This window comes from Heptranchias perlo, chromosome 12 (assembly GCF_035084215.1).
Source record: "Heptranchias perlo isolate sHepPer1 chromosome 12, sHepPer1.hap1, whole genome shotgun sequence".
In the NCBI taxonomy this organism is placed as follows: domain Eukaryota; kingdom Metazoa; phylum Chordata; class Chondrichthyes; order Hexanchiformes; family Hexanchidae; genus Heptranchias; species Heptranchias perlo.
Genome location: NC_090336.1, coordinates 22,224,418 through 22,251,159, shown reverse-complemented (window position 1 = coordinate 22,251,159; position 26,742 = coordinate 22,224,418). Strand labels below are relative to the sequence as shown.

At 41.9% G+C, this 26,742-nt stretch overlaps 1 protein-coding gene across 1 annotated transcript; it reads right to left on the bottom strand.

Moving 5' to 3' along the window:
- Positions 1-1,537: 1,537 nt before the first annotated feature.
- Positions 1,538-10,956, bottom strand: gal (galanin/GMAP prepropeptide). The gene is made up of 6 exons (XM_067993484.1): positions 10,789-10,956; positions 10,579-10,659; positions 8,748-8,802; positions 5,225-5,311; positions 4,598-4,675; positions 1,538-1,831 (listed from the first exon to the last, which is right to left on the bottom strand). Exons 2-6 carry the CDS (start codon positions 10,657-10,659, stop codon positions 1,773-1,775), a joined length of 360 nt encoding a protein of 119 aa, XP_067849585.1. The 5' UTR covers positions 10,789-10,956; the 3' UTR covers positions 1,538-1,772.
- Positions 10,957-26,742: the final 15,786 nt, after the last annotated feature.

Here is a 26,742-nt window from a genome sequence, read left to right as displayed (position 1 = left end):
GATGTGACATCTACAATCCTCCGATACCATCCCCATATCTATAAAGGAAGATTGTGGCCAGAGCTTCCACAATTTCCGCCCTTACTTCCCTCAGTCACCTAGGATGCATCCCCTTTGGTGCAGGTGACTTTTCTATTTTGAGTACTGCCAATCTTTTAAGTACCTCCTCTTTATCTATTTTTATCCTATCCAGTGTCACTACTACCTCCTCTTACTGCTACTGCAGTGCTGCTACATTCCAAGAGGCCTCCCTCCCCCCTGCTATCAGTTGCCAGGAGGCAAGCAATTTGGTCACCCTACTCAAAAAAAGTATATAAATACATTAGAATAGGTTCAGAGAAGAGTAGTCAGAATAATTTCAGGTTTCAGGGGATTAAGAAACTAGATTTATTTTTGTGCGATAAAAAACTGAAGCGGTCTTTAAAATGAGAAATATGCAGCTGGAGGTGGTGGGGGGGGGTGTGGGGTGAGGGGAAGATGGATTTAAAAAATATTTCAGTGCACCTGCTGTGCTTAGAGCAAGGGACATTGTTGATCATTAGATCTAATTATTGCAGGTACTTAAGAGTGTGCTTAAGGCAATTTAACACTGCATTTGTTCGCCCTTCCCTATTTCTGTAACCTCCTCCAGCCCTACAACCCTCAGATCTCTGCGCGCCTCTAATTCTTGCCTTTTGCGTATCCCTGATTTTCTTCGCTCCACCATTGGCGGCTATGCCTTCAGCTGCCAAGGCCCCAAGCTCTGGAATTCCCTCCGTAAACCTTTCCACCACTCTATCTCTCTCCTCCTTTAAGACATTCCTTAAAACCTACCTCCTTGTCATCTGTCCTAATCCTAATATTTCTATGAAGCTTGGTGTTTTAGGATGTTTTACTACATTAAAAGGCACTATATAAATGCAAGTTGTTGACTTGTTTTCAGACATATTCTTCACTCTCACAACTGAACATTCATTTCGTCTTGATTGGTTCTGGGTAGGGGGGGGGGGGCGGGGGTAGGGATAACAAAGAAAGGCTGTTTGGAGAAGCAGATCAGAGACCACATCTCCATTAAGATCATCAGCTACAAATTTTGTCTGTACACTATTGGTGGAGACATTTGATTAGCCCTTCAGCAAGATAGATAAATTTTTTTGTCACTCTCAGACAGATTAATCAATGTGTCAATTTAAAGAGATCACATGCCTCTTTATGCAATGTCATTTAGTTTCATCTAATTGTTGTGTTTTTGTTGTGCTACTCTATACGTGGCACTTTGATCTTAGTTATGCTAATAACAATTATATAACTACTGTATTGGAAGGCCCATTTAGGATAAATTAGTTGTATAGAGTATTACGACAAATCCTTGATGTCTCGAGGTATGGAAAGAGCCAGTTGGTAGCTCTTCTCAGGGCTGGAGGTACATATGGAATCACTAGAGTCATCAGGGTAATAGCTTGTTCCTGATGGACTCCTGATAGTTACTTCAGTATTGTAGTTGCAGAGGAAGATTAGACTCACACATGAAAGAAATACCAAGCTGTGAAATGCACTTGTTGCAGCTGCTAATTTTATTTGTTAACACATTTTCTTCAGTGTGGAAATTTGAAGAATTTCACAAGAAGTATTGATCTCAATACTAAGTCAACAAAAGTGTTGGAAATTGATTGAAATATTCAACCATCTAATTGCAATTTATCCTGTCATCAATAATCTTTAATTTGTTCACCATGGAGGTTGCAGTCGCTAATCCTGTGCTGTTCGCATTCCAGAAAGGTTACTCTAACAAGTTATGGTTGGCCAACTTCAGACGATAACAATGATGGCAGGTTGTCAAATGCACCAATCTCTGAAACAAAGAATAGTGTTCATTAGGGTCAAGCTCAGGGAACATGGGCCAATGTTTTATAGATGCAGCAAAGAGAGAGCAGTTTCCACTTTAAGGGTCTTATTTTTGTGTGGTGTTTTTGCACTCTGAGTGGTTAATGGTGGGAAATTGAACATTTTCCATTTCCAACACCCAGAATCAGCATCAAGTACCCTGGTAAGGCTTGTTGTAGTTTGAACGAGTATTTCTGTAGTTCGATTTAGAACAATACTACCTTTACTCTGCCCAATATTTAAAAAGCAATCTCTACAGCATCACCTGTACCAGTTATTTTTCTTCTGAGTGAGCTTAAAGTTATTGTGAGTTAGTACTGAATTGTGGAGATTTTTTTAAATTGTTGACCTATGCCCACAAGCAACTGGTTTGAGGCTATCTTAACACATTTCACAAAAGGACCCTAACAACTAACAGACAAAGAAAATGGAACTGGATTCAAACTGATCTCAGAGGTGAAAGCTCAAAAGGATTAACTCACTGTCAATCAGTTCTCCAATTTCTACTATTCAAATATTTTTCTCAGGTCAACTTTCATAAAAAAAAATCTGTGGTATAACTTGGTGGCCACAACTATCGAAAAGGTGTCAATATTCTCCTGGGGACTTAATATCTCCAGACGCAATCTTTTGGATAGCAGACAAACCCCACCCAAACAAACATTTTTTAAGTCCTTCCTCCCCCACCTGACATTCATGCACAATCCCGAAGAGATGAGAGATTACCCTCAGAATCCAGGAAAATAAAGATTTCCTTCATGAGAAAGAGGAAAAAGGGAGAGAAAATAATGCTTACCTGTAGCAATAAGGCAGCATCATTGCACTTCTCAACCAATTCAGCTCCTAATGTCACTAAAATTACCACTCTCACTGGCTCCAAATCCATTCCATAATAAAAAAATTACACATCCCATATCCAAGCCAAAGACTAATCCCAGCCACACTACGTCCAATTCAATCTGTCACAATCTTTTAGAATTGTATGCAATCCAGATGTTAATCTTATCTAATTCATATCTAGTCACTGATTTTTCACATTAACTCAGGTCACCAATCTCACCCAACACACTTCTAATCTGATACCATTTTTTCTCAATACATAGTCAGATACCAGTCTCACTTCACCCACCTCATATCCAGCCTTAAACCCATCTCATTCAATCCCCATATTATACATTTTGTAATAAGTTTAGTCATCAATCTTGCCTACATTGTATCCTGACCGATAGACACTAATTTCATCTACCAAATACCCAATACAATCAATTCTAATAGATACCGAGTCACCATAGGTCTAGTCTAACACCAATTTTATTTTACAACATATCCATTTATCAGTCTCACATCAACTATGTCACAGTCGTTGCTTTCAATACATTCAATCTAATCCATTAGCTTGACATAACCTAACCGACAAACATGTCCAACATTCAATCATTTTTATTGCACGGAAAACAAATCCTTAAAACACAGGAAATGCAGTTTGCAGCTGTGGTGATTGTAGAAATTACTTAAGTGGATGCGATTGCTTAAGGCATCAGATGCCACTTTGTATTTAATGCATTGATATATGCAAAAGGCATAAACATATATTGCAGAAGGTATAGAGCAGACCAGCAGGACCACAAGACAAAAATAGAAAAGAGTAAATTTAGAACAGGTATTAGAAAAACATTCTTTGGTCCAAAGGTGATGAATGTTTGGAATAATCTGCCAGGCAAGGTAATAAAGTTAGACATTGGACACATTCTAAATACAGTTAGATACTAAGATGAGTGAATTACAGTACAAAAGGCCTCACCCTCAAATGGGCCAAATGGTCTCATCCGCTAATCTTACCCAACTCAAGTACTCAATCTTACTCATTTTATATCCAATCTAGTCAATCTTACTTATCTTGTAGATCTAATATCACCCACTTTGCATCTAATCACAAATCTCACATCCAACCAAAATACTATTTTTTAAAATTCATGATTCTAATGACGTGATCAGCACCAATGAATCACTAGTATCATCATTTTACACCCAGTCAATTTCAACCAACCAATTTGTATCTATTCTGAAACCCATCTCACCTACTTATATCCACAATCAATTAGATCGACACTCCTTACCAAGTCACCAATCCCAGTTAGTTCCATTTAGATCCAATGCAGTCATCCAGCCACTTGCCTATTGGGAGCCTCTCATCTAGACCTTAGCCAACTCTAACCAATTTAGCACATTTTGGTAGCCAGCCATTAATCTTGCTTTTACCTCATATGCAATCCATTGCCATAATTATCTTACTCATCCAGTATCTAATCTAGTCTTCAATGCCAACTACGACCTAATCATTCACCAATTCCCCCAGCTCAAACAATTAATGGAACTGCCAATCTTGCCCATCTTCTATGGAATCCACATACCTCCTGTTAAATACCCCAATCAGTTTTTTAAAATTTCCATCACACTCTTATACACATACACTCATTTGAATACCATTTGTTTACAAAATTACAGGAAGGCAAAAAGCATCTGTGAAGTGTTAACTGAACCAGGAGCATATTTAACATGACATACTAGGAACAGCTTTAATAGTCTGTATAATAATGACAATCTGTACATACCATCCATCAGGTCAACGACCAGGTTAAAAAGGAAAAATAAAACAGCAAATAAGCAACAGCATGGTTTGCTGTGATATCATGCACATCTGTAGTAATGTGCTTCCAATATCAAAAGTTCTTACCTTTTAGGTGCAAGTACGTAAGAAATTCGATGGCTATACGAGCAGCACTTTCATCAGCGAGGGTTTGTAACCAGTTAGCTAGAAAATGCACATTAAGATTTATGGTTAGTCCAGAAATGTTTTGTCTGGAATTTTTTTGTTCAGTAAAGTGCAATAATAGAGCATAGAAAAGGTTTGCAATTTATATTCCATCACAACAAATGTTCCTAAGTTAGGTTGATGTGTCAGTTTCAGTGTAGACAACCCCCTACACATTCAATATTGTATCTTAAAAGAGCAGCATTGCTGTGTCAGTATCAATTCACCACTCTAATCATTCCTGCAATACTCAATTATCAGATGTGTTAGACACTTTATCCAATCTAACACTTCCTACAGGCAGCTCTTTTCACAAAGGGAACAGATTATTTGGTTTATTTGGATTGGGGTATCATTCAGCACACAAACATTTTCATGGATGAATCTACTTTATTTACTACTTCCTGTTCCTCCCCATCTGTTTGATTACTTCCATCCAAGTGTGAAATAGGATATTTGGGTCTGTTCTGTTTCTCTCTTGCTCCAAAATGTATTTGTTAGGACTTCCTAGGGAAGTAGAATTGGTCAAAGAGGAACAATTTTTCTTACCAGGTTTAATTTCATCTTCAAACTGCAGTTCACGTTTACCAGCAAGACCATGTTTTTCGCTTAAGGATTGATGATTGTCCATGGCATCTGTGAGGAGGACAGTTACCAAATGCAACATTGAGAACTTATATTCATGTAAAATCTTTTAGTACATCTGCAACACCAAAACTGGTCAACAAAGTTAAGAATTCCAAATGTTTGGGGCTATTAAATTTTCCTAGAGAATTAGTGCTTTAATTCCAGATCAAGTAAGCCAGATTAAATCAGTTACTATAGTTAACTGCTTGATATCCATCGTCTCCATTCAGCCTGTGTACCAGCTGCATTTAGGTCATTAGGATAATAGAACATGTAGAGTTTTTTTGCCAATCTTTCCTGCTTTCATTTCTTTAAGGCAGTGACTCCTGCTGGAATATGGTTCCTCAAGCATCAGAAGCCCTCCTTTACCACGTCCAAATGTCCATTTTTTTTATGGCTGAACATAGACAATGCATTTTGGTAGGTTGTTCGATTATGGAGGACATCACAGCCAGGCCTTCATCAGACATCTACCAATGCACAGTTTCCAGCAGGAGTCTGGATAGAAATCAGTAGCAAGAATTCTAGCCATTTTGTCTGTTCCCTAACCCAGCGGTACAGAGGTAACCATCAGCTTTTTTCTAATCGGTACACATTCTGGAACAGGTTGGTGATAGGTGTGTCAACTAGTTTGAATAACTACTGTGAAAGAATAGCCATTCACTTAAAATATAATCTCAATAACATACTGAAAAAAGTGTTTGTTTGTAAACTGCAGTGAGATATTGAGGGAGTGCTTTGTTGTCGACTTTGAGACAGCTAGTAACGATTCAGATTGCAGTCTCTGATTCCAACAGTATAACCACTGCTACATTCTTATTAAAAATCATAAGTCTAACTGCCTCAACGGCTCAGTTGGTAGGTTGCTACCAAGATGGAACTGAGCCGTACAAAAGCAGGAAGGTCGCAGGTTGGATCAGCTGAACGAGCCGATGACAGCCAGGGCAGATGTAGGGGCGCTACAATTATCTTCAGTGACCTCGGTCACAGAGAGAAAAATGTTTGAGGTTCCCGCTCCTGACCATTATCTAGTGCCTCCTGCTGGAAAGTGCACAAATGTGGATTTTGGGGAAGGTACTAGAGGATGCCACCTGAAAGCTTTCAGAAGAGGAGGATAGTTTTAACAAAGGCAGCAGTAAAAAGGAGGGGGTTAAAATTGAGATGAGTTTTTTTTTCCAGGCAGGACCCCATTAAAATAGTCGTAGCCTCTTGTGTCACACTAGTTATGGATACTGTATCTAGACAGCACTGATTTAAAAAAATAATAATTCTCAGGATATGGGCATTACTGCGATGGCCAGCATTTATTGCCCATCTCCAGCTGCCCTCGAGAAGGTGGTGTTGGGCCTTTTTCTTGAACCACTCTGTTCATGTGGTGAAGGTACTCCCACAATGCCGTTAAGTAGACAGTTCCTGGATTTTGACCCAACGACGAAGGTTCAGCAATATTCCTCTGGATTGGGATATGTGTGACTTGGAGGGGATAGTGTTCCCATGAACCTGCTGCCCTTGTCGGTGGTGGATTTGCCAAAGAATCCTTGGTTATTTGCTGCAGTGCCTCCTGTAGATAGTACACACTGCTGCTATGGTATGTCAGGGGATGTTTAAGCTGGTGGATGGAATTACGATCAAGTGGACTGTTTTGTCCTGGATAGAGTTGAGCCTCCAGAGTGTTGTTGTAGCTGCACCCATCCAGGCAAGTGAAGAGTATTCCATCATGCTCCTGACTCGTGCCTTGTAGGTGGTGGAGGGGCTTTGGGGAGTCAGGAAGTGAGCAATTTGCCGCAGAATACCCAGCCTCTGACCTGCTCTATTAGCCACGGCATTTATGTGGCTGGTCCAGTTGGGTTCCTGGTCAATGGTGACCCCAGGATGTTGATGGTGGTAGATTCAGCGATGGTAATGCTATTGAATGTCAAGGGGAAGTGGTTAGGCTCTCTTGTTGGAGATGATTATTGCCTGGCACATGTGTGACATGATGATACAAGATTTATTTCTAGGAGTGACAGGACCATTTCTAGGTGTTGTCCCCCAGAAAAAAATGGAATTTTGACTGTTTAATCTGTGGATTTTCCAACATTTTTGTATATAAAAGTTTACACTCATATTTTATGGTGTGTACTACTTCATACAGGCCTGGTGACAGGTCAGGTTTAATGTAAGAGAGTACTCCACTGATCTGAACAGAAAACTAAAATAGTGAATGATACTATACGTGTTTCTTGACTCTCATTTTAAGTCAATTCTTACCTCTGGTCTGTTATCCCAAATGTCCCATTTCATTTATTATTTTTCTCCTACATGAATCTAATTTGCTTTATTTCTGTTAGTTACTGACCCAGTCACATTCTTTGTGCTAACGATTCCTGTTCTGGCTTACTTGCACACCAACCCTTTGTGCTTTTCTCCCTTCAGATTCCTATCTTCTTGTCCTCTTTGACGATCATTATTTCTGTGCTGACCATAATCTTCTCCTATTCTTCCCACTCCCATAATGCTGCCACTTCCATAAATTGTCAGTTCATAATCTACTTCAGAAGAATCCATGCTAAAGACAAGGCCTATGAAATTCTGTTTGACACAACTCAGACAGACACCTAATTAATGGTTTTTCCTTCTCATTGCAAATGCAAACTCTACCTAAGTTTGTACATTTGAAATCTCTATTACACAGTAATTGCAATGCATGTATTATTTCCATGACATACAGATATCTGCACATATTACACAAGATAAAATATACATAAACAGAAGACATTCCCCCTCCAGCCCAAAAATTGGACAATGTTGGTCTACAATGTTTGCTTGAAAATAGATAAATTGTGTTCCATTTCAGACTGGGAAAGACAGAGTTGTGGAGACAGACTAATCTTGCATAAACCCTCAAGTCGTCTACAGACTTTGTGTACTTAGAGTTGCCTTTTAATTATGGTATGACAATTGGGATCAGGAAATGCACAATAAAATTTTCAAGGATTAAAAAACACTAACAAGTGGAATATATGAGATCATAGAGGACTTTCTCAATCTGGTTTCTTCTTTCCTTTCCTATTACCCTGCATTTTTATCATATTCAATAATGTTTCAACATTAAAACAGGTTTATGGGCTACAGATTCTTCCTTTGTATCTGGATGTTCCTGCTGGTTTAGAAATTGGTTCAAACCTGCAGGAGCTAGCAACAGTCTGGGAGAGTCAGGCAGGAGGGAATCAGTAGGAAGCATCAGCAGGTTTGGAGTTGGGCAGGAGGCAACAGCAGGTTAGGAGTCAAGCACATTTTGATCTATTCGTCATCAAGTTCCAGTGTAGACAGGCCACATGTGTCTCAGTTTGAAAAATTGCTGAAATATTTCATTGATAGGACACATTACAGCTCAGGAGTGGGGATGAAGGATTGAAAATTTCACAAACAAACATAATTTACCATTTGCACAAACAGTACTCACGTGGTCCTAGTAGGTATCCTGCACTGTTTAGTGTCCAGCCTCTTTTCTCTTTTGCCTGTTGGAGAGATATCTGAATATTACCTTTTTAGGTAGCTTGGTGGGAGGAAAAATGCAGTGTATCCAAATAATAAACACCAAATCTATCATGATTTCAAAACACAAACAGCAGCTACTGCAAGCAGGGAAGCTTCAAGAAAACTACTTAACCTCTTTAAAAAGGTTGAATGTAAAACAGGGCACAGCACAGGACCAAAATGTATAATGTTTTGATGACATGCTATTCATCACAAAGTTCAAATATCCATAAAGCTTCCATTGTTTGCTGGATCTCATTTATAACTAATGACAGAACAAATAAAAGAAAACAGCGAGCCGTTTAAAATGTTTTATTTCTAAACTGAGGACTGAACGCAAATAATTTCCAACTATAATTTTGAACAGGAGAAAAAAAATTGGTAGGAGATACTGTGGAACATACAGTAAAAGATGTAGTGCAAAATCCAAGCTGACATCATTTGGATATATATGGGTCCAAATAAATAAACAACAAAGTAACAGTTATAATGTTGGTGAAAAGATCAGTTCATATTTGAATAATAACCACTTAGGTGAGGTACTGGAGGGTAACCAGCAACCATTAAACTGCACTACAGCAAGAGTCCTTACCTTCAGCAGAGAAAAAAAATTATAGGGGGCAATTTTAACCCTTTGCATCTGGCAGAAACCAGGCAGATGTTCAGTTAAAATACCCTGGTGACTTACCCACTGATTTCCCGCCTGCTTTGTGCCGACGGGTCAGTCTTTAAATATGCAGATCATGGTCCGATGATGTCATGGGCCATGGCTGTAATTTTAACTCTAACCTGAGCTGAGAATTTCCTGCCAGATGAAGACAGAAGAGGATCTGGGGCCAGAAGAGGCCATTTATGATAAGTTTTTTTTTACTTTCCTTGCTGGGCCAGGAGGCACAGGAATGCTTCTCTGGACCCCACATGGAAAGTTTAGGCCATCCTTGGCCTGGGCCTCCTCTCTTCCCTCCTGCGAGACCTTCTTAAAACCTGTTCCCCATGACTTACTTTCATGCCGGTGAACCTTCTTTTGATGCTGGCCAGTGGCCTCCTGCCTCTTTTCGCCTGTTTTGGGCAGGCAGCTGATCGGCAGCATGCAGTTAAAAATCGCCTGAACCTCAATGCTGATGTCAGGTACATTTGGCACTCATCCATTTCCTACCCACCTGAATCATATTCCCAGTTAAAATTTCCCCAATATAACTATCATATACAAGTTATATATCAAATACTAACATTTCATAGTAAAATATATTATATTGCATTATGCCCTATATTTATAGTTACTATACTCAAATTCAGAAATAAATAGACAGCATCAGTTGCATTAGAAAGAAAAGACAAGTTAACATTTTGAATGGTGAAGGGTCAACAAACCCTTTATTTAATAAACAGGCTGTTTCCAGTAGAGATCCTGAATCAGACTCTCCATAATAGGTTAATATTTTGGGTGCTAACCTGTCCCTTTTAAGATGTTGAGAAATCTGCCAAGCATTTGCAATACTTTCGGTTTTGATTTCACATTATCAGCAATCCCGTTTCTTTCTAACTCTTTAATAATTCAAATAACCGCCTGTAAGTGTTTCCTTAGGGACAGGTTTCTTGGTATTCTTTGAACAATCCTCATTTCATATAGGGAAGGGAGCGGGCGCTAAATTAGCAGCGCTAGGTGCAGGGTTACAGACACCTTCGCTGAATTCAATGAAATAAAAAGAAGGAGCATCTTAAAAAAAAGGAGACGAGAAACTTCAGAAAGAACTCACCGAGAGGACTAGCCCAAAAGAGTGGGAGACGGCGGCACTCAAGATTAGAAACGCACACAGGAGGCTGGCAGAGCTCGGCATCTGAAAGTGGAGGGGAGGGGGAAAGAGAATAAAATAACAGAATTCCTGAAGAAACATTACAGAGAAAAAAAACGTAACATTTTAATGTAATAAGAGTAAATAATTTTTTTAAGACTATTGTGATCTTACCTTGTTTTGGTCGTAGTATGCTTTCTTTTGAAAGCGATGGTTTGATATAATTTTTTTTGTTATGTGACGGAAGCCCCGAGAGTTGCTGAACTAATACGTTTGCCTATTGACTGGAGCAACAGCTGCCATAGCACAGAAGTTGTTGGAGAGAACCGAGTGGGCTGTGTACTTTTATATGGGAAGCCAGTCGCATCACCAATCTCCCTCCCGCGTCACGAGCTCCATTTCCTCTGTATGTCACCCCATTAGAACCAAAATTGCACCAATTAAATAAAGTATACTTTTAGGTAATTTGTCTGCAGATAGACACGAAGCACATAATTACATTTGATGAGTACACTGTCCCAAAGGATGGCTGCACAAAGCGTAAATTGCCTGCTGTACACTGGCGACCAACTGACATCTCTCAGCTCAAATCAAACACGCTGTGTCTATAGGTACATATATTTAGAAAACATTTTAAAAATCCTTTTAAGAACTTTATTTTAGATTTTCCGTGCATGACAGGATTAATTTCTAAATTATATAATTAGTAAAATGCGAACATTCATACCTTTTTCAAAATTAGGTATCAAAAATATATCTTTACTCCCTCCTTTATGACGAGTGAACGGTCTTACAGATCGAAACGCCTGCGATTTCAATACTTTTAACCATGGTAATAGATTGGATTTAAAACCACTTTGTTTCCTGTCACTAGTTACTTCCAGAGCTGAAGCACAAACCATCAATTTCTGAAGCAAATCAAGGTTTACAAACCTCACAATTATCTTTTCTCTCGTTCCTGGGATTGTGTATTTTTAAATTATTAAACATCTAAACTCACAGTTCACGCGAAACATCTGATGAAGTAAATCAGGCAGTAGTATTTAGATGATGCCAAATTTGGGATTTAAAAGCCGGTAGATTATAGGAGGAAGGGAATACCGAGGGAGATGTGGGGCTCCACTTTTAAGGATCTGGGGAAAATGATTATAGTAGGAAAAAGTGTAATGAATCTTGGTTTCAATGCAGTAGGGATGTAACAACGTGCAGTGTATGAAGTTTGAAATAGCTGTAAACAATTCTTCTATGTTACAGTAAGAATTTGCATTTTTATAGTCTTTCATATCCTCAGAATGTCTCAAAGCATTTCAAATCCAGTGAATTGCCTTTTTTCGAAGGGTACTGTTGTTTTTAGGTAAAGTGTCAAGTAAATTGTGTACAGCAGGGTCCCATGAACTGCAAATGAGGTAAATGACTTTGGTGGTACTGATTTAGGAATAATGTTGGCCAGGGCACTGGAAGAACTCTGTTGTTCAGGAGCAGAGAGAGAGACACGCTCAGATACAGAGGGCAAACCATACCCACAGTGACAGGATTAAGACGAGGACAGAAAGGGAGAATCACAGACAGTGAACCATAGACACAGGAACAGAGAGGGAGAAAACGACGAATACAGAGGGGAGTGAGGAAGAGAACCACCGATTTACACAAGGAAGGGAGGGAGAAAGGGTGAACACCACAGATAACAAGTAAGGAGACGCCTCTGATGAAGTCGCGTGTGGGGTTCGAGATCACGTGAGAACGAAATTGGCGCGCGTTCGCGTCCCAAGCCGCATGCGCAGTTTTGTCTCCCGTTCAAACGTGCGTGGCATTCGGAGCGCGAGGCTCTTCGTGAACTGCCGGACAGGGAGCCATTAAAAAAGAGAGGCAATCATGGCCATGTTGTTCAACCTAACGCGTGGCCTGCCGTGGCACACTGTTGGCAGAGGCGGCGACCTGGCGAATAGGACCAGCTTGGACTTTGGACCATCTGAAAACAGCAAGTCCTGGCATTTTAGAAGATCCCGCTTCAACATCCTCGATAACAATCTGCCGCACGTCATTCTCTTCATCTTTGGAACCTTTCTGTTCGGAGGTAAAGTCACGGTAGTAATTTAAGGACCGCAATTAATATTGAAATAATGGGGCAAAATCGGGTCTGTTACAGATTCTGGAGTGAAATGTGCCGCCACCTTTTAACTCAACATCACAATCAGGCACTGTCTGAAGATCTCTCTATGTTTTTTTGAGAGGTGGAGCAGCACAAGGGGGGTACATATTTATAAGATGTCATGAATGTTCTTATATAACAGTCATGTGTGTTGCAAAGGGGGAACCAAGTCTAAGTGTAATCTTCAAGTGAAGCAGAGTTAGAAGGCAGGGTAATAAATGGATCAGAGCCCACAAATGTAATTAATTTTAAAGTCATACATTCTGTCTTTTTTATATAATCCATTATAAATTCCTCATTGTAATGTAAATTGCCCATGTAAACATGTCATGCTGTAATTACACCTTTCCGCCAGTGGTGGTGCTGCTGCTGCATCAGGTTGGAAGCCTAGCTCCTGGTCAGATAGGACGCTGAGATTGTGAGCAGTCTGGTTCAACCTGAGGCAGTGGCCAGGGATGGAGGCAGAATTGGAGGCGAGAGTACGGAGTTTGTGGCAGGGGCTGAACATGACGGCTTCAGTGTTGAACTGGAAAAATTTGTGACTTATCCAAGACTGGATGTCACACAAGCAGGCTGATAACATTGAGGCAGTGGATGGGTCGAGAGAAATGGTGGAGAGGTAGAGCTGGGTGTTGTCAGTGTGCATGTGGAACCTGACGCCATGTCTTTAGATGATGTCGTCGATGGGTAGCATGTAGGTGAGGAAAAGGAGGGGCCAAGGATAGATCCTGGGGGTCTCCAGTAATAACGGTGTGGGGGCAGAAAGCCATTGCTGGAAATGATCTGGTTGATTGGATAGGTAAGAGTGGAACTAAGCGAGGGCAGTCCCACTCAGTCGGACAACGGAGGAGAGGTGCTGGAGGAGGATGGTGTGATTGACTGTGTCAAAGGCTGTGGAGGGGTCGAGAAGGATGAGGTGGGATAATGCACCACGGTCACAGTCACATTGGATGTAATTTGTGACTTTGATTAGGGATGTTTCGGTGCTGTGGCGAGGGCGGAAACCTGATTAGAGAGATTCAAACATGGAGTTGCAAGAAAGATGGGTAAGGATTTGAGAGGCGACATATTGTTCAAGAACTTTAAAGAGGAAAGGGAGGTTGGAGATGGGGCGGTAGTTTGCAAGGACAGAGAGATCAAGGGTGTTCTTCTTTTTGAGGAGGGTGGTGATGATGGTGGTTTTGAAAAGAGAGGGGGACAGTCAATACCTGAGGAAAGGCCACTGGTGTGCATATATATATATATAGATATATATATTGAAAATTCAATCGAAAAGGGAATAGTGCCAGAGGACTGGTTGACAGCTAAAGTTATTCCTATATTCAAAAAGGGAGATAGAACAATCCAGGGAACTATGGACCAGTTAGCATCAGTGGTAGGAAAGATACTGGAATCTTTACCCAAAAGGTGTAACAGAAAAATATCTAGAAACCAAAAATATAAAGAATAGTCAGCATAGATTTCAAAAGGAAATGTCATGCTTGACCAACCTTCTTGAATTCTTTGAAGAAGTAACAAAGTGTAGACAGCAGTAATGCAGTGAATGTGATATACATGGACTTTCAAAAGGCCTTTGATAAGGTACATAGTAAACTCATGACTAGGGTCAGCGAATGTGGAGTCAGGGGACAGGTAACAGAATGGTAGCAAACCGACTGTAAAACAGAAAACAGAGAGTAGGGGTTAAAGGTAGTTACTCAGACTGGCGGAAGGTGGAAGTGGTATTCTACAGGGATCAGTCGAGGAACCACTATTGTTCATCATTTAAATAAATGATTTGGTCTCGGAAATCAGAAGTATATCATCAAAATTTGCTGATGACACCAAATTGAGGGGTATAGTTAATACTGAGGAGGACTGCGACAAAATACAAGAAGACGTTAACAAATATGAAATGATTCATTTTGGTAGGAAGAATGAGGAGAGGCAATATAAACTAAATGGTACAATTTTAAAGGGAGTGCAGGAACAGAGACACCTGGGGGTGCACGTACACAAATCTTTGAAGGTGGCAGGACAAGTTGAGAAGGCTGTTAAAAAAGCATATGGGATGCAGGGCTTTATTAATAGAGGCATAGAGTGCAAAAGAAGTTATGCTAAATCTTTATAATACACTGGTTAGGGTTCAGCTGGAGTGTTGTGTTCAATTCTGGGCACCACACTTTAGGAAGGATGTCAAGGCCTTAGAGAGGGTGCAGAAGAGATCTACTAGAATGGTGCCAGGGATGAGGGACTTCAATTATGTGGAGAGACTGGAGAAGCTGGGGTTGTTCTCCTTAGAACAGAGAAGGTTAAGGGGAGATTTGATAGAGCGAGTGAGGAGAAACTGTTTCCAGTGGCCGAAGGAGGAGGACACAGATTTAAGGTGATCAGCAGAAGAGCCAGAGGCGACATGAAGAAACTTTTTTTCTAAACGCAGCGAGTTGTAATGATCTTGAATGCACTGCCTGAAAGGGTGGTGGAAGCAGATTCAATAGTAACTTTCAAAAGGGAATAGGATAAACACTTGAAGAGAATACATTTACAGCGCAGTGGGGAAAGAGCAGGGGAATGGGACTAACTGGATAGTTCTTTAAAAGAGCCAGCACGGGCACGATTGGCCAAATGACCTCCTCTTGTGCTGTACCTACTGAGATACTATCAACTTACAGAATGGGTGTGTAAATGGCAAATTAATTTCAATATAGATAAGTGTGAGGTGGTGCATTTTGGTAGGAGGAATAAGGAAGCCACCTTCTCTTTGGAAAATAAGAATCTAAATGGAGTGGAGGAGCAAAGGGATCTCGGGGTACAGATTCACACCGTTAAAAGTAGCAATGCAGATTAACAAAGCCATAAAAAATGCAAAGAAAGCACTGGGGTTCATTTCCAGAGGAATAGAATTCGAAAGCAGAGAAGTTACGTTAAAATTATATAGAACCTTGGTTAGGCTGCACTTAGAGTACTGTGCAAAGTTCTGGTCTCCATTAGTACAAAAAGGATATAGAAGCACTGGAGAAAGTGCAAAAAAAGATTTCTAAGGATGATACCACAATTGATAGGGTACATCTATCAGGAAAGACTGAACAGGCTGGGACTGGGGCAGAGAAAACTGAAAGGTGACCTGATAGAGGTCTTTAAAATTATGAAGGGGTTTGATAGGGTAGATATAGAGAAGATGTTTCCATTTGTGGGGATGTCCAAAATTAGGGCCCATAAATATACAATAGTCACTAATAAATCCAATAAGGAATTCAGGAGAAACTTCTTTGCTCAGAGAGTGGTGAGAATCTGGAACTCGCTACCGCATGGAGTGGTTGAGACGAATAGCATAGATGCATTTAAGGGGAAGCTACATGAGTACATGGAGGATAAAGGAATAGAAGGATATGTTGATAGGGTGAGGTGGTGAAGTAAAAAGTGTAGCTCGTGTGAAGCATAAATACCAGTTGGGCCGACTGGCCAGTTTCTGTGCTGTAAATTCTATGTAATTTATAATGTTAGGTAGCAGTGGGGCCAGGAAGGGAAAGTGGGTGCTCAGCAGTTTAGTGGGAATGGGATCGAGAGAAGAGGAGGTGGGTCTCATGGACAAGATGAGCTCGGAGAGGGCATAAGGCGACAAGGAAGAAAAGCTAGAGAAAGATGCAGGTTCGGGGCTAGGGCAGGGGGGAATCTTGGGGGAAATTTCACAGTGGGCATGAGAAGGGGGGTGGCAAATGTGGCAGAGGCAACTGAATGGATGGTCTTAATCTTAGTGACAAAGAAGTCCATTACCTCCTCGCACTTGTTTTCGGAATTGAGGGTGGAGGGGGCAGGGAAGGGAGGCTTAAGGAGACGGTTGGTAGTGGAGAAAATAAACCAGGGGTTATCTTCATATTCCTGGATGATGCTGGATTAGTGAGCAGTTTTGGCAGTGCAAACACAGGTGAAATAAGTAGTTGACTTCAAACTCTCTCCCCTTTCTCAGCTCTTTACCCTCTCTTTCTCTAACCCCAGCATATCTCTCTCTCCCTTCGCTTAATATACTTTCTGAAGTTTATAGACAGATGCACATGCACACGACATCAAGGCAGCATAGGAAGATGCTAGTGGTTGTTGGAGGCCAAGCATCTCAGCCCCAGGACATTGCGGCAGGAGTTCCACAGGGCAGTGTCCTAGGCCAACCACCTTCAGCTGCTGCATCAATGACCTTCCCTCCATCAGAAGGTCAGAAATGGGGATGTTTGCTGATGATTGCACAGTGTTCAGTTCCATTTGCAACCCCTCAAATAATGAAGCAGTCCGAACCCGCATGCAGCAAGACCTGGAGAACATCCAGGCTTAGGCTCATGAGTGGCAAGTAACCTTCGTGCCAGACAAGTGCCAGGCAATGACCATCTCCAACAAGAGAGAGTCTAACTACCTCCCCTTGACATTCAACGGCATTACCATCGCTGAATCCCCCACCATCAACATCCTGGGGGTCAACATTGACCAGAAACTTAACTGGACCAGCCTTTTAAATACTGTGGCTACAAGAGCAGGTCAGAGGCTGGGTATCCTGCGGCGAGTGACTCACCTCCTGACTCCCCAAAGCCTTTCCACCATCTACAAGGCACAAGTCAGGAGTGTGATGGAATACTCTCCACTTGCCTGGATGAGTGCAGCTCCAACAACACTCAAGAAGCTTGACACCATCCAGGACAAAGCAGTCTGCTTGATTGGCACCCCATCCACCACCCTAAACATTCACTCCCTTCACCACCGGCGCACAGTGGCTGCAGTGTGTACCATCCACAGGATGCACTGCAGCAACTCGCCAAGGCTTCTTCGACAGCACCTCCCAAACCCACGACCTCTACCACCTAGAAGGACAAGAGCAGCAGGCACATGGGAACAACACCACCTGCACGTTCCCCTCCAAGTCACACACCATCCCGACTTGGATAGTCGCTGGGTCAAAATCCTGGAACATCCTTCCTAACAGCACTGTGGGAGAACCTTCACCACACGTACTGTAGCGGTTCAAGAAGGCGGCTCACCACCACCTTCTCAAGGGCAATTAGGGATGGGCAATAAATGCCGGCCTCGCCAGCGACGCCCACACCCATGAATGAATAAAAAATACCTTATGAAAAACTTTACCTTCTGAAATTTGTCCTCTTGTTTTTCAAAATTATTTGAAGAAAAGGTTCTGAGCAGAAAGTTCTAGAAGCTAAAGAAAAATATCCTATCAGTGTAGCTGAAAAATTAGGTACATTGTGTGTGCCTAGACTGCACAATGCAAATTTAGCCCACAGAGTCACAGCTCTGGGCAAAAATATCGAATCAACATTGTGGCTTTTGGAAAAGCTGAAGCCTTCAAGTATAAACTTTAATCAAGAGTTTTACAGATACAAAGGACAATTCAATGGATAAATTTAATTATATTATTGGGAAATATGTAATTTAAAAAAGAATTGGGACTCTGGCCTTCTGTGCATCGTCATTGCTGCCTGTGCCTTCAGCTGTCTAGGCCCCATGCTCTAGAATTCCTCCCACCAAACCTCTTCACCTCTCCATCTCCCCCTTCTTTAAAGCCCTCCTTAAAACCCACCTCTTTGACCAAGCTTTTGGTCACCCCGCCAATATTTCCTTTTTTGTCTGATTACGCCTCTTTGAAAGGCATTGGGATGTTTTTCTACTGTAGTGTCACAACATAATCCTTAAGTAGTTGTTCTTATTCATTCAGCATCCTTTTACTGGAACTGAGCCAATCTGCAAAATGTTCCTGGAAGTTGGAATGCCTCTCTGTTTATGTATAAAAGGTCCCAGTATGATTCAAAATGTCAGTTCATTTTTCAACAACTATGCAAAATGTTAGTCACCATTACAATCAGTGGGTTATTGACAGCATCCAGTCCCAAGCGTTTTAAACATTGTAGCCATCACAATATTTAAGATGTTTGTCATCCAAACATGACGTGGTGAGGATAATAAGCCTGGGATTCACAGACTGCACTCACTGTGACCAATTTCAACGATCTTCAAGGTTCCTTCAGAAGAAGATTTAAAGAAAATTAAACCTAACACTTCGTACTTTCCAGTGCCAGCTGGTCCAGTCTTAAACCTTTGCACCACTGCCTGATTGGCACCATGAGCTGTCTAATATCTTCACCAGCCAATCTCCTGTTCCTTTATCCGCACCGTGGTGGGATACTTTGGCACAAAGCAGTGTTGAGAATTAATCTTGAAAAAGAACATTGGTTCCATTAACAGCAAGATCTAAGACATAAAACTCAGAAAATTCTACATTCATTTTGTAGGCAATGATGGGTGGAAAACACAAATATTCAGAAGAGTTTTATTTGATCTAAGTTTTTTTCCTTTTTGAAGTAACTTCTCCTTTGAATAATCTTAATATTTAACTTAATAGCCAGAACAGTTATAAGACAGGAAATGTTTTATGTGGTTCATTCTTCGAACCCAGATCTGATTTGAATTGATTTTTGTACAGACTTGATTTTTTAAAATTTATTTAACTCTTGAATTATGAAAATTGAAAACACACTTGATGGGCTTTATTTTGCAGCTGTGACCAGAACTCTGCTAAAGAGAATAAAGCTTCCATACACTGTAATTGTCTGCATGGCTGGTATTGCTTTCGGAGCGTTAAGTGTCAAGTATCCACAGGTACGAAACTTATTTGACTGTAATATTATATCAAACTATGTTAAAAGAAAAGTCAGTTTAAGAAAGAAATTGTATCATTAAAAGTGTTGTCCCCATGTGAATGTCATGCTGTAGGGTTTTAGAGTCCCTTTGATAATCAGATTGCGGAAACAGTAATCACATTTCAGAACCTTGACTAATCGTATCTCAGTGATTGCCCCTTCAACTAATGAGATCCCAGAGTCAGGAACCAATCACATCCCAGAATCATCACTGTAGTGTTATTTCTGATTAGTTCTTCAACAACTATCATTTACATTATAGCCTTCAATTTAGCAAAACGTTGGAAGGTACTTTGGAAATGGGTTGACGAACATCAAACATGAGTTAAGAGAAGAGTTACAGAATTAACTTTGACTCAATGTGTAGGTGAAGAGGCTTCTTAAGGTGGGGAGAAATGTAGAAAGGTGGTGAACTTTGGGACAAGAATTCTAGCAGAGTGTCTGTTGGTACCATTGTGTCAGCCAATGAGTTGGAGGCGGGGCGGGACTTACGGCCGCACTCATAGCAAACAGTGTATTTTACAGCAAAGTCTTTACTCAGCAAACAGAGTCTGCTTAAACAGTGCACTACAACAGTCTACAGAGTCTATTTAACAAGGGCCTCTACGAACTACAGCAAACAGAACTCATGACCGAAACTGCAGCAATGACTTCCGTTAATACAAATTGATTATTTTTCCAGCAAAACGTAGTGAGAAGAGGATAGTTACATACAAATTATGTGCATAAAATCATTCCCAGTCACTTACGGCAGTGCGGTCTCCAGGCGTGAGTGACGGGGGAAGTACCCAATCACCTCCATTCTGGGCAGGAACAGTAGTGTCATTATATGCAGCCGAATTCTAGACAATAATGGTTGAAAGGTGTGGCGGGGGGGGGAGGCATACTCGCTGGAGTAGGAAAAATGTAGGGTGTGAGCTAAGATGTAGGGTTAAGAGTTTGCAGAGTTAGGGTGAGGTGTGGCCATAGAGAGATTTGTACACAAGCATGATGATTTTGAAATTAATAAGTTGGGGAATGGAGAGATAGCAGACATCATCAAGGACAGGAGGAAAAGGTGAGCAGGACAGTATAGGATAAGATGCGGATTACAGAGTTTTTGAAGATTTGGTCTCTAATTATAGTGGAACTCAGAGGCCATTGAGGAGAGCTTTGGAAGAGTTAAGAACATAAGAAATAGGAGCAGGAGTAGTCCGTACGGCCCATGAGTCTGCTCCGCCATTCAGTCAGATCATGGCTGATCTTCAATCTCAATTCCACTTTCCTGCCTGATCCCCACACCCTTTGATTCCCTTAGAGTCCAAAAATCTATTTCAGCCTTGAATATACTGAATGACTCAGCATCCACAGCCGTCTAGGATAGAGAATTCCAAAGATTCACAACCATCTGAGTGAAGAAATCCCTCCTCACCTCAGTCTTAAATGGCTGACCCCTTATCTTGAGACTATGCCCCCTAGTTCTAGACTCTCCAGTCAGGGGAAACAACCTCTCAGCCTCTACTCTGTCAAGTCCCCTCAGAATCTTACACGTTTCAATGAGATCACCGTTCATTCTTCTAAACTCCAGAGAGTATAGGCCCATTCTACTCAACCTCTCCTCATAGGACAACCCTCTCATCCCAGGAATTAATCTAGTGGATCTTTGTTGCACTGCCTCTAAGGCAAGTATATCCTTCCTTAGATAAGGAGACCAAAACTGTATACAGTACTCCAGGTGAGGTCTCACCAAAGCCCTGTACAATTGTAGTAAGACTTCCTTACTCTTGTACTCCAGTCCCCTTGCAATAAAGGCCAACATGCCATTTGCCTTCCTAATTGTTTGCTGTGCCTGCATGCTAACCTTTTGTGTTTCTTGTACCAGGACACCCAAGTCTCTCCAGACACCAACATTTAATAGTTTCTCACCATTTAAAAAATATTCTGTTTTTCTATTCTTCCTACCAAAGTGAATAACCTCACATTTCCCCACATTATACACTACCACCTTCTTGCCCACTCTCTTAACCTGTGCATACTCCCTTAATCCCTTTGCATACTCTATGTCCTCCTCACAGCTCACTTTCCCACCTAGCTTTGTATCATCAGTATCGGTTCCTTCATCCAAATCATTAATATAGATTGTCAATAGCTGAGGCCTAAGCACCGATTCTTGCGGTACCCCACTAGTTACAGCCTGCCAACCTGAAAATGACCCTTTTATTTCTATTCTCTTTTCTGTCCGTGCTATCCATGCTAATATATTACCCCCAACCTCATGAGCTCTTATCTTGGGTAACAACCTTTTATGTGGCACCTTATCGAATGCCTTTGGAAAATCCAAATATCCACTGGTTCCCCTTTATCTACCTTGCTAATTACATCCTCAAAAAACTAATAAATTTGTCAAATACAATTTTCCTTTCATAAAACCATGTTGACTATGCCTAATCATATTATGATGTTCTAAATGCCCTGTTACCACTTACTTAATGTTGATTGTACATTTTCCTGATGACTGATATCGGGCAAACTGGCCTATAGTTCCCTGTTTTCACTCCCTCCTTTCTTGAATAGCGGTGTATATTTGCTACCTTCCAATCTGCTGGGACCATGCTAGAATCTAGGGAACTTTGGAAGATCATCACCAATGCATCCACTATCTCTGCAGCCACCTCTTTTAGAACCCTCAAATGTAGGCCATCAGGTCCAGGGGATTTATTGGCTTTTAGTCCCATTAGTTCCTCCAGTCCTTTTTCTCTACTGATATTAATTACTTTAAGTTCCTCACTCGCATTAGCCCCTTGGTTCCCCATTATTTCTGGTATGCTTTTTGTGTCTTCTGCTGCGAAGACAGATATAAAATATTTGTGTAACGCATCTACCGTTTTCTTATTCCCCATTATAATTTCTCCTGTCTCAGCCTCTAGGGGACCAACATTTACTTTTGCTACTCTCTTCCTTTTTACGTACTTGTAGAAGCTCTTACAATCCGTTTTTATATTTCTTGCTAGTTTACTTTCATATTCTATTTTCTCCCTTTTTAACAATTTTTAGTTGTCCTTTGCTGGTTTCTAAAACTCTCCTAAACCTCAGGCTTACTACTCTTCTTGGCAGCATTATAGGCCTCTTCTTTTAATCTAATACTATCCTTAACTTCTTTAGTTAGCCACGGGTGGATCATTTTTCCTGTGGAGTTTTTATTTCTCAATGGAATGTATATTTGTTGAGAATATTGAATTTTTTCTTTAAATGTTTGCCATTGCTTTTCAACCGTCATACCCTTTTAATTTAATTTCCCAATCTACCTCTGCCAACTCGCCCCCATACCTATGTAATTGGCTTTATTTAAGTTTAAGACTCGAGTTTCAGACTTAAGTACGTCACTCTCAAACTCAATGTGAAATTCTATCATATTATGATCATTTACTGTGAGATTACTATTTAAGCCCATCTCAATACACAGTACACGATCTAAAATAGCCTGTTCCCTGGTTGGTTCCATGACGTATTGTTCTAGTAAACTGTCTTGAATGTATTCTATGAACTCGTCCTCCAAACTACCTTTTCCAATTTGATTTGTCCAGTCTATATGATGATTAAAGTCCCCCATGATTACTGCATTACCTTTGTACCTTTGTTACATGCTCCAATTATTTCATGATTAATACTCTGTCCATTGGTATAGCTACTATTAGGGGGCCTATAAACTACTTTCACCAGTGTTTTCTGCCCCTTGTTATTTCTTATTTTCACCCGTACTGATTCTACTTCCTGATGTTCTGAGCCAAGATCCTTTCTCACCACTGTCCTTGTGTCATCCTTTATTATTAGCGCTGCACCCCTCCTTTTCCATTTTGCCTGTCTTTTCTATACGTCATGTACCCTGGAATATTTAGTTCCCAATCTTGGTCACTTTGTAACCATGTCTCTGTAATGGCTATTAGATCAAACCCATTTATCTCTATTTGTGCAACTAATTCATCTAGCTTGTTACAAATGCTTTGTGCATTCAGATAAAGAGCCCTTAATTTTGACTTTTTAAACCATTTTTACCTGCTTTGACCTGACTTGTTGATGCTCTGTTATCGGTAAACTCTCTGTCCCTTCCTGCCACACTCTGGTCATCTTCACCCAAATCGCTGCACTGCTCTGTTGCCTTGACTTTTCTCATTAGATTTTTAAATTTCCCCTCACCCGACTCCTCCCTCCCCCTTTTTAGTTTAAAGCTCCATCTACAGCCCTAGTTATTTCGATTCACCAAGATGATGGTTCCAGCCCAGTTTAAGTGGAGCCCGTCCCAACAGAACAGCTCCCTCTTTCCCCAGTACTGGTGCCAGTGCCCCATGAACCAAAAGCCCTGTGTCACACACAATTCTTTGAGCTATGCATTTAACTCTCTGATCTGTTTGCCCCATGCCAGTTTGCACATGGCTCTTTTTTTTTCAAAATTCGTTCATGGGATGTGGGTGTCGCTGGCAAGGCCAGCATTTATTTCCCATTCCTAATTGCCCTTGAGAAGGTGGTGATGAGCCACCTTCTTGAACCGTTGCAGTCCATATAGTGAAGGTTCTCCCACAGTGCTGTTAGGTAGGCAGTTCCAGGATTTTGACCCAGTGATGAAGGAATGGCGATATATTTCCAAGTCGGGATGGTGTGTGACTTGGAGGGGAACGTGCAGGTGGTGTTGTTCCCATATGCTTGCTGCCCTTGTCCTTCTAGGTGGTAGAGATCACAGGCTTGGGAGGTGCTGTCGAAGAAGCCTTGGCAAGTTGCTGCAGTGCATCCTGTAGACTGCACACTGCAACGATGGAGCGCCAGTGGTGAAGGGAGTGAATGTTTAGGATGGTGTATGGGGAGCCAATCAAGTGGGCTGCTTTGTCCTGGATGGTGTCGAGCTTCTTGAGTGTTGTTGGAGCTGCACTCATCCAGGCAAGTGGAGAGTATTCCATCACATTCATGACTTGTGCCTTATGATGGTGGAAAGGCTTTGGGGAGTCAGGAGGTGAGTCACTCGTCACAGAATACTCAGCCTCTGACCTGTTCTTGTAGTTACAGTATTTATGTGGCTGGTCCAGTTAAGTTTCTGGTCAATGGTGACCCCCAGGATGTTGATGGTGGGGGAATTTGGCGATGGTAATGCCGTTGAATGTCATGGGGAGGTGGTTAGACTCTCTTTTTGGAGATGGTCATTGCCTGGCACTTACCTGGCGCGAATGTTACTTGCCACTTATCAACCCAAGCCTGGATGTTGTCCTGGGCTTGCTGCATGCGGGCACGGACTGCTTCATTATCTGAGGGGTTGCAAATGGAACTGAACGCTGTGCAATCATCAGCGAATATCCCCATTTCTGACCTTATGATGGAGGGAAGGTAATTGATGAAGCAGCTGAAGATGGTTGGGCCTAGGACACTGCCCTGAGGAACTCCTGCATCAGTGTCCTGGGGCTGAGATGATTGGCCTCCAACAACCACTACCATCTTTCTTTGTGCTAGGTACGACTCCAGCCACTGGAGTGTTTTCCCTCTGATTCCCATCGACTTCAATTGACTTCAACTAGGGCTCCTTGGTGCCACACTCAATCAAATGCTGCTTTGATGTCAAGGGCAGTCATTCTCACCTCATCTCTGGAATTCAGCTCTTTTGTCCATGTTTGGACTGAGGTTGTAATGAGGTCCTGGCGGAACCCAAACTGAGCATCGGTGAGCAGGTTATTGGTGAGTAAGTGCCACTTGATAGCACTGTCGATGACACCTTCTATCACTTTGCTGATGATTGAGAGTAGACTGATGGGGTGGTAATTGGCCGGATTGGATTTGTCCTGCTTTTTGTGGACATGACATACCTGGGCAATTTTCCACATTGTTGGGTAGATGCCAATGTTGTAGCTGTACTGGAAATAGCTTGGCTGGAGGTGCAGCTTGTTCTGGAGCAAAGTCTTCAGCACCACAGCCGGGACGTGTCGGGGCCCATAGCTTTGCTTTGTTCAGTGCACTCAGCCCTTTCTTGATATCATGTGGAGTGAATCGAATTGGCTGAAGACTAGCTTCTGTGATGGTGGGGATATCGGGAGGAGGCTGACATGGATCATCCACTTGGCACTTCTGGCTGAAGATGGTTGCAAATGCGTCAGCCTTGTCTTTTGCACTCACGTGTTGGACTCTGCCATCATTGAGGATGGGTATGTTCACGGAAGCTCCTCCTCCCATTAGTTGTTTAATTGTCCACCACCATTCACGACTGGATGTGGCAGGACTTCAGAGCTTTGATCTGATCCGTTGGTTGTGGAATCCCTTAGCTCAGTCTATGGCATATTGCTTCTGCTGTTTAGCATGCATGTAGTCCTGTGTTGTAGCTTCACCAGGTTGGCACCTCATTTTTAGGTACGCCTGGTGCTGCTCCTGGCATGCTCTTCTACACTCCTCATTGAACCAGGGTTGATCCCCTGGCTTGTTGGTAATGGTAGAGTGAGGAAAATATACCGGGCCATGAGGTTACAGATTGTGGTGGAATACAATTCTGCTGCTGCTGATGACCTACAGCGCCTCATGGATGTCCAGTTTTGAGCTGCTAGATCTGTTCTGAACCTATTCCATTTAGCACAATGGTAGTGCCACACAACATGTTGGATGGTGTCCTCAGTGTGAAGATGGGCCTTAGTCTCCACAAGGACTGTGCGGTGGTCACTCCTACCAATACTGTCATGGACAGATGCATCTGCGACAGGTAGATTGGTGAGGACGAGGTCAAGTAGGTTTTTCCCCCTAGTGTTGAAGGTGGATTCTTCCCCTAATGCTCCAAGTTCACCACCTGTCGCAGGCCCAGCCTGGCAGATATGCCCTTCAGGACTCAACCAGCTACCGAGCCACTCTTGGTGATGGACATTGAAGTCCCCCACCCAGAGTACATTTTGTGCCCTTGCTACCCTTAGTGCTTCCTCCAAGTGGTGCTCAACATGGAGGAGGACTGATTCATCAGCTGAGGGAGGGCGGTAGGTGGTAATCAGCAGGAGTTTTCCTTGCCCATGATTGACCTGATGCCATGAGATTTCATGGGGTCCGGAGTCAATGTTGAGGACTCCCAGGGCCACTCCCTTCAGACTGTATATCATTATACCGCCACCTCTGGTGGGTCTGTCCTGCCAGTGGGACAGGACATACCCTGGGATGGTGATGGAAGAGTCTGGCTCAGGTAGTAATCCAGAGATTATTGCCTTTGAGGTTCTGCTTATTAATTTAGACCCTAGCTCCTCAAACTGTCTCAGCAGGACCCCATTCTTAGTTCTACCTATGTCGTTGGTTCCTATGTGGACTACGACAACTGGATTCTCC